This window comes from Callionymus lyra, chromosome 3, assembly GCF_982586985.1.
Source record: "Callionymus lyra chromosome 3, fCalLyr1.hap1.1, whole genome shotgun sequence".
Classification (NCBI taxonomy): Eukaryota; Metazoa; Chordata; class Actinopteri; order Syngnathiformes; family Callionymidae; genus Callionymus; species Callionymus lyra.
The window spans coordinates 35,400,063-35,415,862 of NC_141820.1; the positions used below are offsets into that span (position 1 = coordinate 35,400,063).

Below are 15,800 nucleotides of genomic sequence, written 5' to 3' on the forward strand. Positions count from 1 at the left end.
AAGTACAAGTTGTAAAATATATAACACTAAAGGCACCTGGACACAAGCCTGATGGCAAAGAAGTATAACACATTCATATTTAGTATATTGCACATATCTAAAGTATTGCTTAAGTAGTTAAAGTCTGACAGTGGTCGGGAAGAATCTGTTAGTAAAAGGATTTATGCGGGTTGTAGGTTGTATTTGCAGTGGTATTATTCTTGATCTAGAAAGTCTTGGTCTTGTCTTGGTCTCAAAACTCTCCGGTCTTGAATTGTGTATTTGCTTTAGCTAAAGCTTTATACTCCCAGCATGCAACTTTTCTTGTCTTCCAAACTTTGTTTTCACTTGAAAGGATTGATTGATCTATACACAATGTGAGTCTCAATACAATGCTGGTAATATTTACTATTATGACAACTGAAACTGACACAGAGATATAAGAATGCATTTGATAATTGTTTTTGATGCATCACAAAGTAGAGTTTGATCTATGTCTGATGTATTGCTCTCTCTCTCTCACAGCTACCTCAGTGTCTTTATTTCTGTCCAGAGAATACTCTACTGAATTTCTTTCTCTTTTTTTTTGTCTGTGCAATTCCCTTATTGCAGCCCCGATATATCATTTCTACAAACTTTTAATGCAGTATTCATAACGTATTCCCACTGGCACACACACTCTTGTACAACTTTCCCATCACCTTCCCGATCTCAGAGATTCGTTTTTCTCCATCATGACATTCTCTCCCCGTCCTGCTGTCTCAATCTCCCTTTCCATCATCTCCTCGTTCCTCACCTGGTTGAACAGGTGGCCTGGTGAAGGTTGTTCGCGGTCCCCTGCTAACTGGTCTGCAGGTGGCTGCCAAACTTCTGTTGTGTGAGTCGCTGTTCACGCAAACATGATTGGGCACAAGTGTGTGCTCGACTTCTTGGGAGAGTTCTCCCGCTTGTTCGGAAGTGTGTTTGCTTCCGTCTGTCCTGCTGTAACCCGCCGTAATAGAGCAGGGAATAGGAGAGCAAGTGATTAAGAAAAAAAATCCCTGAAAATGGCTGTTCTGTGGCCTACTTCATGTAGGCGTGTGGGAATGTGCAAAGTGGAATGAGAGTCTGGCGACTGCCGAGGACAAGGACAGAGAGGTTTATGACTTTGGGGGATTAACAAGCTGAAGTGGAAACTTTCTTAAGTAGAAAAAATAAATAAAGCGGGATTGGTGGCTGCAATAGTCAAGTGTGGAAATGATGCGGTCCATGAACCTTTGTGAGAGAACAACTAGCCTTTGAGCAAGAACCCGCTTCACTGACTTACTCCACACTTTGTTTTTGTTTCTGATGAGGACAGAGAGAAATGAATGGCTTTTTATCCCTCAGAGCACTTCACACTCACACGATTTAATGATGCAGTCTACAACTTATTTAGCATTTGAAAGATCCAAATATTATTCAAATAAACTATCATAGACATAAATATTGTTGCGCTTAGACCTATAAACCTGTATAAATATTTCTGTCAGTTACAATGTCATAGCACTGTTATAAGTACACTGCACTGAAAGAGCACACTCCTCTGCCAAAGGCCTCATATTATGTAAAATAAGTAAGTAAGTAAGTAAGTAAGTAATTTTTATTTGTATAGCGCTTTTCCAGACCAGGGTCACAAAGCGCTTAAACAATCAAAACAATATTCAATAAAGTATATACTTTAAAGATCAAGATAAAACTGATAACACAACAGGAGTTCCAGAAAATCAAGGAAAAGCCTGAACAAATAGAAACGTCTTAAGATGTTTCTTAAAGGAGTCAGTAGATCCATCAAGCGCAAAGAGATTAAAATTATAAAAAAATAACCTATTATAACAAAATTTGAACCTGTCGTGGTTATTTGCCAGGCCCTTATGAAAGCACGTCACATTTCGTCTTCACCGGATTTTGACCTTTGTTTTCGATCTGAAACTTCAGCTTTTAGAATCCTGGACCTTGGAAATATTTTCAGCTTTAATCTATTTTGTCTGGTTTCTCTCCTGGTGGCCTGACATCTCTCTCTCTTCCAGTCAGCCACGCTCACCACTCAGTCCCTGTTTTTTGATTTTCTTTCCTTTGACTCCTTCACCTTCTTCCCGTCCACCCACCCAGCACTTGTTAAGTTTTTGTTTATTAAGAATAAACATCGTCTGCATTAAGATTCCGGTGAAGTTCTTTGAGCTTACGCTTAAGAACGGCGTCTGGTTTATTGCTCTGCATCGTTCCACATCTCTAATGAGTGTCTTGAAATAATCTTGGATGTCAAACATTTTGTCTAAATAATCTCAGTAGTTTGGATTAACAGTTTATATATGTTCATTTCAACATTTCTGACATGTACTTAACTTTAAATGAGTGCAGACAAGCTCCGGTGTAAATGTTTACATTTTACAAACACACTCATTAATGCTAATACTTTATTAAAATATCATTTTTTAATCATTTGAAACGTTTTAAAATGGTTAAAACTGTAAATCTGTAATTTAAAGCATTGAGTAGTGATGATGATGATGATCATGGCCTGATCGTCTGAGCTTCAACTGAATATGTGGTGCAGCACCTTATTATATTTATAAAATAAAAGCATTTTGTTTACAAATTACAAATGAACAAACCATGTGACCCTATATAAGTGTTTTTTTCAAGGAGATTGCGCCGATAATGTGATCACATGAGGGAAACTTTAGCTGCTTTCATTCTGCATTTTCACTTTGATCAATCGGACATGATGTTGTTTCACAAGAACGTCTGTGACTCTCTTAGAGAAAGACTTGAAGCGATCAGACGCTGATTATTTTTAAAATTATATTATAAAAACAAGGGTATAATTCCTTTACATTTTTTAAATAGCAGATTAACATATTCAGTATAAAACGATCGATGTTGCCTAAATAAATACAGATCATCGGTTTGTCAATAATTTAATATGCACTCACTACAAACACTTGTATGTGTTAATTTTTGATCAAAATTGATTGTTTATGTAACTATGATGTGAACATCTTAACGTGAAAAGAGAGGCTGACATGCATCTTAGCAGCTGATCTGTAAGTACGCGACCTACAACCGGTCGGGAATTCCAACCTTTTCAACACTATTACTTATTGATACATATGGACTTTGACGTGGAAAAGCAGATCTGTGCATTTTGTTGTACGTACGACCCCTTAGTACATGAGGCCCCTGGTTCTTGCTATCAACAATTCCGAAAAAAATGTTGAAGATTTGTTATGGTACAGGCTCAGTTTCTAAGATAACCCTATAGCAATTCATACCTGATCCTAGATTCTTGGTTATGTCGGCCAAAATACATTCAATTTTACTTTTAATTTTATCCCAATATAAGTTATATAAAATATGTTTATAGATGTATTGACTAACATTACTGATGGGTTGATGAGGCTTCATGAAACAGCTGTGGAGAGACACTGTATCATGACACACGATAGACCACTTGATGGGGGTCTCTTTATAGTTTCCGGCTCTAATCTGCTAATTCAATGAAATCTTTTTCAAATTCAGGGTGCTGTCTAGAGGCCTTTCAAAAATACTGTATCATGATGATACAGTGTCTCACTACACTGCTTTTTCATGAGGCCTCATCAACCCATCTGTACTGAGCAGTGAGGTCCAGCTGTGATTGGACCAGCCATGTGCTAGTTAGGAAATTAACCAATGGGTCATGTGGTATAAGGTCCGCCCTTGAGTAGGAGCTAAGAGAATTCATTGGATCAGCCAATTGAAACTGCTGCTTTTGAACGTTGGGGTAAATTGATCTGATCGACTCAAATGTGCAACTGATTACCAGCCTTGGTTGTCGTACAAAAGTGGCAACTCTGTACCTCCGAAGTGAAGTGAGTTATATTAGAGATCAACAATTAAATGCAACTAAAGTAACTCCAACGCTCCATTTTAGATTTGGGCAGAGCACTTGTATTCATACAATATGAACCCGAGGCTGCAGAACAACAGACCGTCCTTGAGGACAATCGAACGACTCTTTCTGTATCGCATTGATTTTGAAGTACCTGGCAAAGCCGACTCCTCTGCTGACCCCGTTGGCGTCTCTCAGTATCCTCGTGGAGATGACGTGGCCGAGGGGCTTCAGCATGTTCTCCAGCTCCTGCTCATCCATAGACACGGGGAGGTTGGAGATGTAGAGGTTGGTAGGATCTTGCTCTTGTTGCTGCAGGTCAGAAGAAGAAAGAAATGTGGTGAGCGTCAGTTGTTGATCACAGTCTCGGTTAAACTGATACATTAGCGTTTAAACACTCGTTCTTAAACACCACGATCATAAACAATGAATGCAGATGCAGGAGAATTCAGTCTGTAAGTCTCTCAACGTACAAGCGTGTTCTGTGTAGTGCCCCGAGGCGGACGCTAAGTCTGAAATTCAGCTGTGCAGCTGGTTGTGGGTTCAGGCTGAGGTAGCAGCAGACCCAAGGGGCTGCAGAGACACACACCGAGTGTAGTCACACAGCCGAGCTGCATTGTGAACCAGTGTTGCTGAGCAGAAGTTCATCTTGTTCAGCAATTTACACTGGATTCTCCACACAAGCGTTGGATAAGAAAAAAACAAGTATCCCTGAGAAATCCCTTCAATTATTCAGCTTATGGGAATAAATTACTTTTTTCAAAAGGTTAACCTACACAGTGTGAATTAATAGACGTTCTAATGAATTTATTAATTTTTGAATAGCTGAAAGGGACAACTGCAAAAATGGAACACATCATTAAATAAATATAATTAACATAAACGTGGTAATAGGATTATGAACGAATTAAACTACAATTTAACTTGTAAAAAAGCTTTTCTGAGACCTATTATTTTATTTTATTTTAATTTAATTTTACTTGAAGGACTAGATAACCAATCATATGTCAGCAGAGTTTGACAGATGAAGATTTGTCATGTTGTTTCTGTTTAATTTCATACTTTTAGAAATATTTAGTTATGTGTGACATAACTTTTATTTTTTATTTTTTTTATTTTAGACATGTGAATTCATATTTATATTCAATTTAATGTATTGTATGTTGGTCATACTAATAAGAATACTACTAATATATTTATGTCTAAAAGTCAGTTATACATCTATCTTAAAGTAAAATCAATTATTTTGCAGAACAAGTCGAACATATTTCTCTATAAATCTAGAAAACCACAGAGATTTGGTGGAAAAAGTTAAAGCCCTAAAATAATGAACAAAAGAGTCAAGCTATTAAAACGCTAAGAAAATAAAACATGATGTAGTATTCATAGGTATTGGCAACTATACTATACAACCTTTTCAATTCCAATTCTATAACATAAATTCTAACAAACCCATTTGAGACAATGTTACAGGGATTAATTTAGTTCATTTGTGATTAAAGTAGAGTTATATTCATTAATTTAGGGCACAATAACCATTCCTGTGCTACATTCACCTACCAAACTATGTTTTATTCGTGTTGCTTCTGAACAATTTTAAATAATGTTTCGTTTTTTTGGTCAAAGTAATGCATTTTGTTGCGCCTTGACGTTTTTTGGTACGTGAGAAAGGTTAGTTAACGACTATTTTGTCATAGTCTCTGTTGATGAAAGCAGAAGTAGAAAAAAACAATGAGTAGTGTGTGCATTTTCACTAAAATGTCCGGCTAAATAGTTTAATCCAGGATATTTTATCTGCATGGTCAAAAGGTACATCACATGCAACATTATTTTATCAAGAACACATGATTAAACTTAGTGAGTACTTGGACGAGACGTAGTTTTGTAACAGAAATGAAGTTCAGTACATAAAACCCTATGTTTGGTAAAGTCAACTCTCAAGTGGTTTTATGAACTTTCGTGTCTAAATATGTTTCAACGTTGCTTCTAAATGATTGATTCAACTCTAGATCCCGTATAAACACTGTTGCTAAACACTCCCCTCGCCAAAGGCATTTCTGTCTTCATCTGATTTGATTTTTGTTCCTTGTGAGGAGGTTAAGGAGGTGGTGAGGAAGTGCTCCTTGCAGCATCTCACCTCCATGTCTCCATCTGTCAGAGGAAAAGACTGGTCCCTCCACTGATTAATTAGCCGTCTTATCTGACAGGGCATGTTTGATCTGATTAAAGCCTTCGGGAGAATGTCGATGCTCTATGTGAAAAAGGGGAAGCTGGTGGGTGGGTGGTGGGGGTCTTTCTCTTCTAACCAGGAACTCAATTACCTCTGCTTCAGAGCCAACCAAACTCCTCCTTCCTCGGCTCGTTCACATCTTCCTGTGAGCTGGTAGAGTTTGTATAACGCAGGATCTGGTCCTGAAAGGCTCTTAATTAAATCTGCCTGAGAAAATCTACTGTACACGTGTCACTCTCCAGCTAAACCCCGGTTTGCGAGGCGAAGCCCCCACAGCTGTGCGCCTCTTTCCTTCGGTTAAGCAAGGTGATACGTTTGAGGATTATTTAAAACAGGATCTAATTGCAATGCAGACAGGACGTTTGGATCAAAGAGTTGAATCCGCTGCTCTTTTATTTGGCTAAGCTAATGACATAAGTAAATGTGAGTGTGAATGAATGAAGGCACCGAGAATGTGACAGTTCATGCGGTAAAATACGGTGTGTTAATATTTGGACTCGGTTTGTAGGGGGATTATCACAGGGAGGCCTCATCTTCGCACGGACGCCTTCCCAAGTTTCTCCTTTGATGACGTTCCGCACTACAAAGCCCTAAATACCCAGATTAGCAGGTTACAGGGAGGAGTGGAAATGGGAGCGTTTGGACAGGAGGTAAGACGGGGCCGGCCCATTCCACGACGATTTAATATAATGTGCCTCTCTGCTTACACAAGGCTGTCAAGATAAAAATGAAGCAGTAATTGATCCGTGCATGCACGTGAGTGTGAGGACGTTTACAAACCCGCCACGGGTAAACTAGCTAGCTTAATGCTACATACACAATCTTTTTACAGACAGTTTATAAATAGCTCACAACTTTTAGGTTAAATTATTTTAGTACTGCAACCCAATAAAACTATAAAAACACTAAGGCAGCACATACCTCAGCCAAGGGCCTAGTTTTACAAAATTTTAAAACAAATCATAGAATACAATCGAATGAATAAAAAAACTTTAACGATAAAGATAGAAAAACAATGCTGTCACCAGTGAAACACAACCTAGAGGAATAAAACACAAAATACATGGTGATAGATGGCTGGACGATGGATGGATTTATGGATATTTAATGGATGCTGAATGGATGAATAAATGGATGGATGGATGATAAATAGATGGATGAATAAATGAATGGATGGATGATGAATGAACAGATGGATGATGATGAGTAGAAAGATGGTGATGAGTAGATTGATTAATGGATGGATGGATAGATGAATAAATTGATAGATAGATGATAAATGAATGGATGTATTAGGCATAGGATGAATAGATGGATGAATGATGAATAAATAGATGGATGATGAATGATTGGATGGACTAATGTATGGGATGATGTGATGATACTGATTATTGATAAATATATCACAAATTAAGTTACAGTCAACCAAGGGATGTTAATTATTTTGAACAAAGTCATGTTAAAAAATGTAATGATCTTGTTTGCACGGGTAGATGTTCAGCCAGGACTAAAGTAGTGTCGGCTACTCCATCTCTGTTTGCAAATTATTTACAAATTTCCTGGCAACAGTACAGAGGGATGGATCAATGTTCTTGCCTCAGTTTTCCCCCTGTACGTGTGCAATTACTGTTTGTCCTCCTGCCATTGACCAGTGTTGTCGAAGGTTAATGGAAAGCCTCCGGGCAGCATTGGGCCTTTGATGAGCATAATTCCTTCACCTTGCCGCGACTAAGACAGGAGGATTCCAACTGTGTGTTTGACAGCAGAGGGGGTGGAGGTACCCGGCATGTCATTTCCCGCTGACGAATGGCCCCCTCGCTGAAGCTGACAGGCCCGTGGCAGTTATTTCATTCTGACACACTGCTGTTTACCTCACTGTAATCCTGGAGAACATTACCATGCTTCAGAGCAGGGATGGTTCTGGGAGGAGGTGGAAGTGGTGGGGAGGTAAGTAGGGAAAACAGATTTGAAGATTGTTGCAGAGCCTGATGTCGGACCGACACACAAAGGTGGATGACTTGGCAGGCAGATGTGAGACATTAGGAGGACTCATGTAGGTTTCTCAACAGCGCCTAAGGGAGGACTCAGTTAAACGATGTTTCACATTCTTGTACTGGGCTCTCAGGTTTGTATCCTCTTAGCAGGTGCCGTCAGATGGAAATGCAAGTTGACTCCAGGCTTTGTGCGCCTCGCTGTGATGAGGCTTAAGGATGGCCTCCTTTCTTTCACCGAACCTTCTATTAGCAGCTAACCTCAAGACTGGTTAGACTCCTGAGGATCTACCTGCACGAACAAACAGGTGATCTTGCCCACCCAGTATTTCCTAGTGGCCTGCAACCGCTTTCAACCCCAGCTTTGAAATAACAATTATATCGATCATTTGGTGACCGATGCATCTTGACACCATCGTGAGGATGTCGCTAGTGATATTTACCTTCTTTACTCAGCGATGACGATAGTTAAAAACAAACTAACCTTTCTTTAATACCATCTGAAATGTATTCCAGTCTGTGTTTGTGAACTTTGTTCTCATCTCCCGGATAATAAATAACATTCAATGGAGTATAACTTGTGACTGAAACAGTTCTTAAGTCAGAGTGAAAATGGGACATTCCATGACATGGTTCTGTATTAAACTCTCCATGCAAGTAAAATGGTTGTGAATTTAAACCAATTCTTTTCCCTGATATCTCTTCTCTAAGTTCACAGCCTGAAGTCCGATTCCTAACCTGACAATGCCACTTGAAGGAAATGGATTTTCTTTTTAAATGTATAAAAAAAATGTTAAAAAACAAAGACAATTCTGAAAAGAAATGTGGGTTTGCCAATTGGCTAAACAAGCTGAATTATTGGAATCTTAATTTTCTAGTATTTAATAAATTTAAATATTATAAAAATGGAATGTTTTTAAATCTTCATGGGTGTGTTTTGCCCCCTGCGTGCCCCCATTCCCTTTATCGTTCACACACATAGACACCCCTCTTCTACACCAAACCAATCTCCACTTTTCCCTGAAATCATCCTGCGTGTCATTTTCAAGAAGACTCTCCTGTTAAAGCACAATTAAAGTCAAAAACATCGGAGGCTTGTGCGCCTGGTTTGAGAAAACTGCAAAGATGCTGCGTTTGCTCTGCTGCGAGGAAACATCGCTGACATGTTTGCAAAAGCCAGAGGGATTGTTTCTGTTCTCCTGTATATAAGTTGACTATCTGATCTCAGATCCTGCTGTGGGAGTCTGAGTTGGCACAACGCATCCTGAAAGACAAGCAGGCTAACCGAGTGGAAGGCAGAAGAACGGCTGGTGCGAGATCAGGGAGTTTGAGAGGCGCGAGGCATATGAGCATATCAACTCACTTCAAAAGAATCTCTTTAATTCGCCGGGATCTGGAGAATTTGGAGACAAAGTGGCCAAACAACAAAGGAGCAATCACTCAGTCGGACAAGGAGTCAGCTGGTCAGACAACAGCAGGAGGGAGTCAGCCAGGCATCTTTCAGTCCTTTGATGAGCACTTCCTTACATTTTTCACTTCCACTGATGAGTGGATGGCAAGATCGTGCCGCTTCTCTCTTTGAAGAGACTGTTGTCAAGTGCTTCTTCAACTCGCTGGCTGTTATCAAACCTCAAATGACTCCAGACTTCAAACTCACATCCAAGCCTTTGCATGACATTGTCAGCCAATTCCAGATCTGACAGCCAACTGCTACCAGGACGCTCAGCGACCTCTTGGGTATTTTGGGACAAACTTCTCCGGCATCACGTCAAGCATTTATCCCTCCTGGATGCCCTGATGGGTAGCCATCGATTTCCTTTTTGTAAGGACCTTAATTCCTGAGTACACAACCTTGCCAAAGCTGCATACTGAGCGATCCAGGTGTGTTTGATTATGTGGCCTGTTTGATTTTTAAGCACAACTTTTTGGCTTCTGGCATGAAAAGTACAAGCAAGTGCAATATGACATCATGTCCAACAAACTGTGTTGTCATAGATTGATCCAAAGTACAGCAAACAACATGATTTAAGAGTGAAAAACTAATTGTAAATTAACATTTAAAGCTTGTATTGACGACAGATGACACACTTCATCAAGGTCTCCTAACTCTTACATCAGATACTGTCAATGAAACAGAAATACAATAAAAGACAGCTACGCAGAAGGCATAGGTTCACCTTGCTCAATTGTTGTCAAGGGAATGTGTGCAAAGTGATTAAATAAAAAAAATCAGACAAATCATGGTACTCTGCTGTTTAATTAATGACATCATTCAGCAGAACAGAACTCTCCCCTCGAGTACCATCCAAGCCGATGACAATGCTGCAGTGGCCCAAAGGCACGGAGGTGTTTAGTGTGGCTTTAAGATCAGCAGTTAGTCAGTCCCTTAATTACACACCCTACACATCCTCAAACCTGTGACGCACGGTTCAGCTTACAGCTTTAGGAAATTGACTGTCTCGCTACCTCGTTGCGTTCAGACGATAGATAGAAAGATAGATGCGGCATTTGGAACAAAAGTGGGTAATACATGATATAGCCTTCGGGGGTGCTAATACGGCAGGTGATACATCTTTGTTTCGCTTTCTCTGCAAGTCGCATCTCTGCCAGGGAAGATGAACAAAGAGCCAGGAAAGACAATGCATTTATTTGAGTTTTGATTTTTGTGAGTAGATTTGTGTGATCTGGAGTTTCAAATATAAAAAAAACAGAAATGTTTTTCTATTGTGGATAGATAGATAGATAGATAGATAGATAGATAGATAGATAGATAGATAGATAGATAGATAGATAGATAGATAGATAGATAGATAGATAGATAGATAGATAGATAGATAGATAGATAGATAGATAGATAGATAGATAGATAGATAGATAGATAGATAGATAGATAGATAGATAGATAGATAGATAGATGCAGTTTACATTGAATTAGGTGTTTTGAGATTAATATATAGTGGTATAAATAACGGTGTGAAAAAGAGTGAAAATGACAGTAGTATGCACAGAGTATAGTAGTTCTAATAAATACATATTATGCATGCAAGTATTTAAATACAAGTAAGTAAGTAAGTAAGTAAACGTTATTTGTAAAGCCTTTCTAGACCAGGGTCACAAAGCTCTTTAACAATCAAAAACAATACACAGTTAAAATATATACTTTAAAAGGTCAAGACACATAAGATAAACAGAACAGTCCCAGAAAATCAGGGAAAAGTCTGCATAAATAAGAGTGATATATTTATATATATTTTTTTATATTTAATTCCAGTACTAGATTACGATATTGCTAAAATTGTAATGCACTTTTGGAAGATCACATGAAATCCTTGCGACGTCTACGTCCACTGATGTCCACTAGTTTTTAAACATTTTAAAACATTTGATTTGATCACAGCGCACCTTCTGCCAAAGAAGAGGCAACATCCACAAAAGTTTTCCAGGTTTCATAATCCATTTCTATTACCATAACCTTGGTATTTTTCCATTATGATGTTTGCAACTGCAGCTTATTGTGATGTCGGCAGGGTAAATGCATTTTTCCATCTTATGCATCATTCATGATATCATTGCTGAGATTGAATTTCTCCTGGACGACATCATGCAACGGAGGAGAGATCTGGTCGTTTGGCTTTTTAGAGGATTTGGGAATTAAATGGAAATCAAGATCATTTCATCTTCTGAATTGACCAGCAGTGACAACACTAACACGATGAGGGAAATCTGCTCCTGTGCATTACGTGGTGACGCCACTTACACGCCCACTGGGGTTTTATCTGTGTGTTTGTTTTCCATTGGTGATCTTAAACTTGTAATGACTTTACCTGTAACTTTACCATTTTACACACAATAGTACTTGGAAACAAACAAATGAGTGTTTTGCAATTACGTATATCAAATTATCAGACAAATCAATGGTATTTTTTAGCTATAAAACTCGTTTAGGTTGCATACTGAACTTGCCTAGCCTAACTTAAACAGTGAAAACATACACATTAACGTTTGTCTTCAATACACAAAAAAATTTAAATGGATAACAACTTCTCCCAACTGGACTCCGTTGAGGCCGCTTTATCATATGTTTGGTTTCTCAAAGTCCAAGTTAAATAATAAAATGCTTTAATAATTTTACTGGCCATCCCACTACTATCACCATTTGAAACATAGATATAACAATATGGCCCCTGGCTTGGCTTTCAAACCAAGTAACACTTCCTGTAGCACAATCCTCATTCCACTCTACCACAACCCTCATCCAGAAGCTGAATTATTCCTGAGAGTGTTCATCAATCACACTTGTGCTGCCCTACGATGGCCATCCTACTTCTGACACCATCTGTCACACACAATCAGGACCTTTCACATACAGATAAAATACGTTCCAGGCTCATCTTTTACATTCTTTCAACTTCAGAGTCACGGAAAGCTCTTGTCAAACTCTTGACCACATTCAGTTCTCTGGGCCGCCCTCGCCAGGGCTCACTGCTTCGTAAAATCGTCACGCATGTTAACTTCACAGTCTCTGTGTCAAATGAGCCGCGGCGACGGATGTTGAGTAACTTCAAAAGGCTGCTTCCATATGCCTCGTGAACCGTCTGCACGTCTGGGAGCAGAACTGACCCACAAGGGGGGCATTTGGGTTAAAAGATCCAAGTTGAAGTGGGTTAGAAATTCTTAGTAGAATTCATCTCCTGTTCCATAATGAGGTGTGTATGAATGCTACAAAACTCATGGCTGTGGTGCCAGATTAAGCCTGCAAAGTCATTTAATGTGGCACTAAAAGTACGTAAGTCCAGAACAAAAAACAAATGTGTTAAAGCAAAATAAAATTGGTTTAGGTTTTTTTACTCTAAAGAAAAGCTTATTCACATCCATATTAAGAAGGATGATAAAGTGCATAATTATACATTAATACATAAATATATTACTTTTTTTTTTTTTAATGCTACAGCCACATTAAACAGGAAATAACCTGATTATTTACCTGTCAACATGTAAGAACACAATATTCAGTTTTGCACAATTTTTCTTTCCAGGGTGTTTTTTTTTATCTTGTCAGCGGGGTTTGTGTGTTTGTTTATGCTGCAGACCAAAAAAAAAAGTGTAGACAAGGATGTGTTGACAAGGTTTGGTGTTTAGATGACAGACAGGATGTGGGACTCCGTCTGAGGATTGGTGCTTCATCACAGAGAAATAGAAGAGTGACAATCTCTTTGTTTTTCCTCCACACTTCATCACTCACTCTCCAAATGGTGGCACAATGCAATTTTCACTCATGAATGTACTGCAAAAACAAATGGCATACACTGTTTCCCAGTTCCATAAACACACCCTGAATTACTACCCAGGGTCATGGACTCATTTGTTATTCCTTAATGTGCCACTACTCACCAGGGAACACTCCGACTGCAACGCAAAACCACACGCCACCGTGAGCATCGTATGACTGACTGCGGCGGAAACACCTCGCTCTAGCGGCGCCGGATCTCAGCGGTGGAATGAAAACATGGCGGAGGCGAGGACGGAAGAATTAATGAAATATATATTAAGGCGTTATTATTTCTCGATGGAAAACAGCAACAACAAAAGTAATAAAAAAGCAATAATGGAAGTGTTTGTGCGAGGGGAAAGCCACTCAGAACAAATCAACATTTATGTAACATCCATCAAGTTCGGATGGAGGAACTGATGCAATGAGTTTCAATTACAACAAGCAGAAATATTAGTTTCCATCCATGAATACTCACAACAGAGCTTCAAAACTGGAATTAAACAACATGCAACTTACACGCTTTATTTGTCATTTCTATTCGTATCGGCTTATCTAGCAAACTCGTTAATCCTGTTTCGTATGCATGTGTGTGTCATTGTGTTTATGCTCGTGTGTGCGTGTGTGTTTGTTTGTCAGGGAAAATTAGTTTTGGGAATTGAACCACATATGTAGGATTTTTTTTACTTTTTCATTTAAAGCTGTTTATGTCAATTTCAAAGCCTCTATAAAACAAAGAAAAACTACCTGCATTTTGTTTGTCGTCATTTTGTTTACTTGGTTGATGAAAAATATTTTAGGATTATTTTAAAATATGTTTTCATTTTGGGAAGAGTTGGCTGCAAGACAAATATTGAACTATTTTATTCTCAGGGTCAAGGTGACACAAAGGTCTGAAGAAATGTTTGTGGTATCCCTTGTATAACAGAAGGGTTACAACATCAAATCTGTAGATAGAGATAAATAATAAATAAACCATGTTTGTATTTCCCATAGCTTAATCTTTACAGGTAATTATTTAAGAAACATTTTAGTATTTCTTTAACAAGAGAAAAAAATATAAAATAATTGTCATTTTAATTTCCCCAAAGTTATGCAAAGCAGTAAAACTATCTTGATAATAACATAACTTAGTTTTCATCAGTATTTTAACATACATGAGTTTTTCTGACTTGTATTCTTTATTAAGAGAAATATATGTAATTGCACTAATAAAATAACTTTCATGCAGACTTTCGAGCGACCTGGGGTGTCAGGTGTGTGACAAAACTGACCTGCTCTAGTAGAAGAACTCACATTTCTCCGATCCCTAAAACTTTTTACTGGCTTCCAGTTTCTTTCAGGATCATCTTTAAAATTCTGGTTCTTACTTTCAGATCTATTCATGGTCAGGCTCCTCCTGACATCACTGATTTTATCCAGCCTTACACCCCAGCTCGGGCTCTGAGGTCTGTGGATCAGAATCTACTGATGGTTCCTCGCACACGGTTCAGGACCAGAGGAGAGAAATCCTTCCAGACTGTTGCTCCTAAGCTTTGGAACGATCTTCAATGATTTTCTTACTTATTTACTTAAACTCTGGACATACATGATCAAAGGAGCAGGTCAGAATATAATCATGTCCATTTGTACTTCATTTTGGATGAGATTTTTTAAAACTACATTCTTAACGAAACCCTAAGAATTTTTTCTACAACTTTAATGGGTTTAACCTAGAGTCAAGCTTAAATATCCAACCACACCTTAGCTCTAGATCATTTCTCTATACTCAACTTTTTTACTTCACATTTGAATTAAATTATTTCGCTGGATGTAGGGCGTCCTTACCTCACACTGATATCAAAAACTGTCACTTTTTAAAATTGCATTTCTCCATAAAAACAGATCAATGATCGCTGGATTGAATGAAAAAAATGTTCTGATTGAAATGACGATATTCCGTACACATGATTACTAGTTCAGCTTCAAACAAAATTGGCAATTCTGGACCTTCCTAAATATAACTTTATCCATGGTGTCCAGTAAGTGCTGTTGGATGCATACTGGTTATGAAGTCATATTTATTTTTCAGGGTAGAAAATGATTCAACATCTATTTGACAGTGTTTCATTTTGTAAATTAACCAGATGGACGTTAAACTAATTCCCTGCCTGAACGTTCCTATCGACATCGGCACTGTGACATGAAGCGGATAAAATAGAAGTCAATATTATTTTAGCAGAAGGGCGAATGAGTCTCCCGACGGATTTGCTTCAGTTCTATTATCAAAGCAGCAAAAATAACAGTTTTTAGTGTCCGGGGTTAATCAGTCAATGATAGAATGTATCTTAAAGTCTTTCTGTAATTACAATCAAACCTCCATACATTTCTGAAGAATCTTTGGATTCATTTTCATCAGCATCAAAAGTTTTACTCCTCAAGTTTTTTTGTTTTTTCACG

At 38.3% G+C, this 15,800-nt stretch overlaps 1 protein-coding gene across 4 annotated transcripts in view; it reads right to left on the reverse strand.

Annotated features, from left to right (window-relative positions):
• The window catches only part of rbms3 (RNA binding motif, single stranded interacting protein), a 192,575-nt gene that overhangs the window by 66,522 nt on the left and 110,253 nt on the right, over positions 1 to 15,800 (reverse strand). For all 4 annotated transcript variants that reach the window (XM_087787709.1, XM_087787708.1, XM_087787707.1 and 1 more), the window contains exon 5: positions 4,026 to 4,183. In XM_087787709.1, coding sequence (XP_087643835.1) covers positions 4,026 to 4,183 — 158 coding nt within the window. The remainder of the gene's footprint in view (positions 1 to 4,025; positions 4,184 to 15,800) is intronic.